Source organism: Antrostomus carolinensis, unplaced genomic scaffold, assembly GCF_000700745.2.
Source record: "Antrostomus carolinensis isolate BGI_N321 unplaced genomic scaffold, ASM70074v2 scaffold2806, whole genome shotgun sequence".
NCBI lineage: Eukaryota > Metazoa > Chordata > Aves > Caprimulgiformes > Caprimulgidae > Antrostomus > Antrostomus carolinensis.
Window position 1 is genome coordinate 1 of NW_010320986.1, and position 2,140 is coordinate 2,140.

Here is a 2,140-nt window from a genome sequence, read left to right on the forward strand (position 1 = left end):
TATTTTATTTTGTTTTATTTTATTTTCTCCCCTGGATTAAGCTGCGTGTGTTGGCCGCAGCGTTCTCGCTCCGATTGGCTTCGGTTCCTTACTGTACATCTGGTCTTCATCTGGAGCTAAAAGGATAAACATGTCTGGTGCTTGGGAACTGCTGGCACGTTGGAGCCCTCTCCTTTGTGCCTCTCTGCGAGCGTCGATGTGCCACGGCTCTCTTCATCCTGTCAGACCCAGCAGATCCGATTGACTCCAGTTAGTCACGTCATTGGAATGTCTCTCATTACATATTAATCTTATTCCCAAAGAATATTGAGTGAGCTTTGCAGAAATCTGAGGGGTTTTTTTGTTTTGCAGCTCAAAAATTCCCCTTTGCCTTCAGCTGCTTCGCTTCCAGCTGCTCCGGATCCATCCAAACCTCCTCCAAGAAGTTTTACTCTCCTTCTCGTTGTCCTCCTCAAAACATCTGCAGAAACACCCACATTTTCTTCCTAAATCTCACCAAAACACTGGCCAGGCTTCCTTTGGTGGAGAGGTTCATCTTTACAAGCAGGTTTTGGCACAAGGCTTGAATTTGTGCGGGTTCAGCCGGTGTCAGAGCCGGGGTGGTGGGATGAGGCTGCATCTCCTGGGGTTTGCATGATGCAGCGGGGTGGGAGCGAGTCCCCGTGGCTGCAGGAGCTGTTGTCACTCAAGCATCTCCCAGCTCAACCTCCTCCTTGCTTCATAAACCTTAACCTGCCTCCTTTTGACCTCTTCTCTCTGCAGCCAGTGCATCACTTCACAGCTGGACGAGCTCCTGTGTCCTCCCACCACGCCGGAGGGTCGGAACGATGAGAAAGCCCTGCTGGAGCAGCTCGTCTCCTTCCTCAGCGGTAAAGACGAGACGGAGCTGGCTGAGCTGGATCGAGCTCTTGGGATCGATAAACTGGTCCAGGTAAAGAAAAGAATCACTGGTGGGATTTGCTGGAGGTCACATACAGGGGACAGATGCTGAGGTTTGACGTGAGCGTAGAGGAGGAATTCCAACATCTGGTGGTAAGGAGAGGCCAGATGTGAGTGGGAACACACGAGCGCATCAGATTCAGAGACGATACTTAACACCCCGGCCAAAAAAGCTGGAAAACAGCCCCGTGAAACACAAGCTCTCCCTTCTCTGCTTTTCAAACACCATTCCCCATGAGAACCAGCAGCCTGGCAAAGAGACGGCCGAGCGGTTTCTCCTCATGTAACGGGGGAGAGTTGGCAGCCTGTCCCCCTTCCCCACCTTACCAGGGAGAGGGATTAAGGGCATGGAGGAGCCTTCCAGCTGGAATCCCACAGCCTGGGATTCCTGAGCTTGGGTTATGCTGCCTAATAATATATCTAATGGCCTCGTTGGTATGAAACCGTGCAGCTCTGAGACTATGGAGATTGGTTTACAGTGCAGCTGCCCGTCTGTCTCGGGTTGAACCACAGGGGAAAAAAAAACACCAACCCCCCAAAAAAAATCATAATAATTATAAGAGGTTTGATTTTAGTGGTGCTGGTTTACTGGGATAACACTGGGGGCACTGGTTTCTGCCGTGGAGATTCCCTGTTTGCAGATATCCGTGGGGAGAGATGATTCTGAAGGGTTCAGGGTATCAGAAAGAAGAGGGTATGGGCGAGGGGGGAAGCTGAGTGCAGGGGAGCGAGCGAGGGCTGTGGAAAACGAGACGGATCGCTTGGGATTTGTCTTCGGAGCGGTTGCCTGTTTTTTTTCCCGTGCCCCATGGAGCGCTCACGCATGCTTTTTCCAAAACAAGGAACAGAATGGAAAGTCTGTTCATAAATGAGATGTCCTAAGAAAGAAAGAAATCCCTCCGGCTGCTCCGGGGTCTGATCCTGCAGCGCTTTCAGCTCAGAGGTGACACAGTTTCTTCTACAGCCCCGACGTGATGCTTTGCGCTGCGCTGCGCTGCTGGGAGGTTTTATCTGTTCATCCTAAAATCATAGAATGGTTTGGGTTGGAAGGGACCTTAAAGGTCATCTAGTCCAACCTCCCCAAGCCATTTGACCTGTCACTGTGTTGATTCCCGAGTCAGGTATTTCACAGAATCCCAGACTGGTGGGGTTGGAAGGAACCTCACGAGATCATCCAGACCAACCCCCCTGACAAAGCCGG

General features: G+C 51.3%; 1 protein-coding gene across 1 annotated transcript in view; it reads left to right on the forward strand.

The window, feature by feature from the left end:
* Window positions 1-762: 762 nt before the first annotated feature.
* LOC104526314 (nuclear receptor coactivator 1-like) overlaps window positions 763-2,140 on the forward strand; it is a gene marked incomplete at both ends in the record, with an annotated part of 9,502 nt that continues 8,124 nt past the window's right edge. The window contains one exon of the mRNA XM_010169738.1: window positions 763-931. Coding sequence (XP_010168040.1) covers window positions 763-931 — 169 coding nt within the window. The remainder of the gene's footprint in view (window positions 932-2,140) is intronic.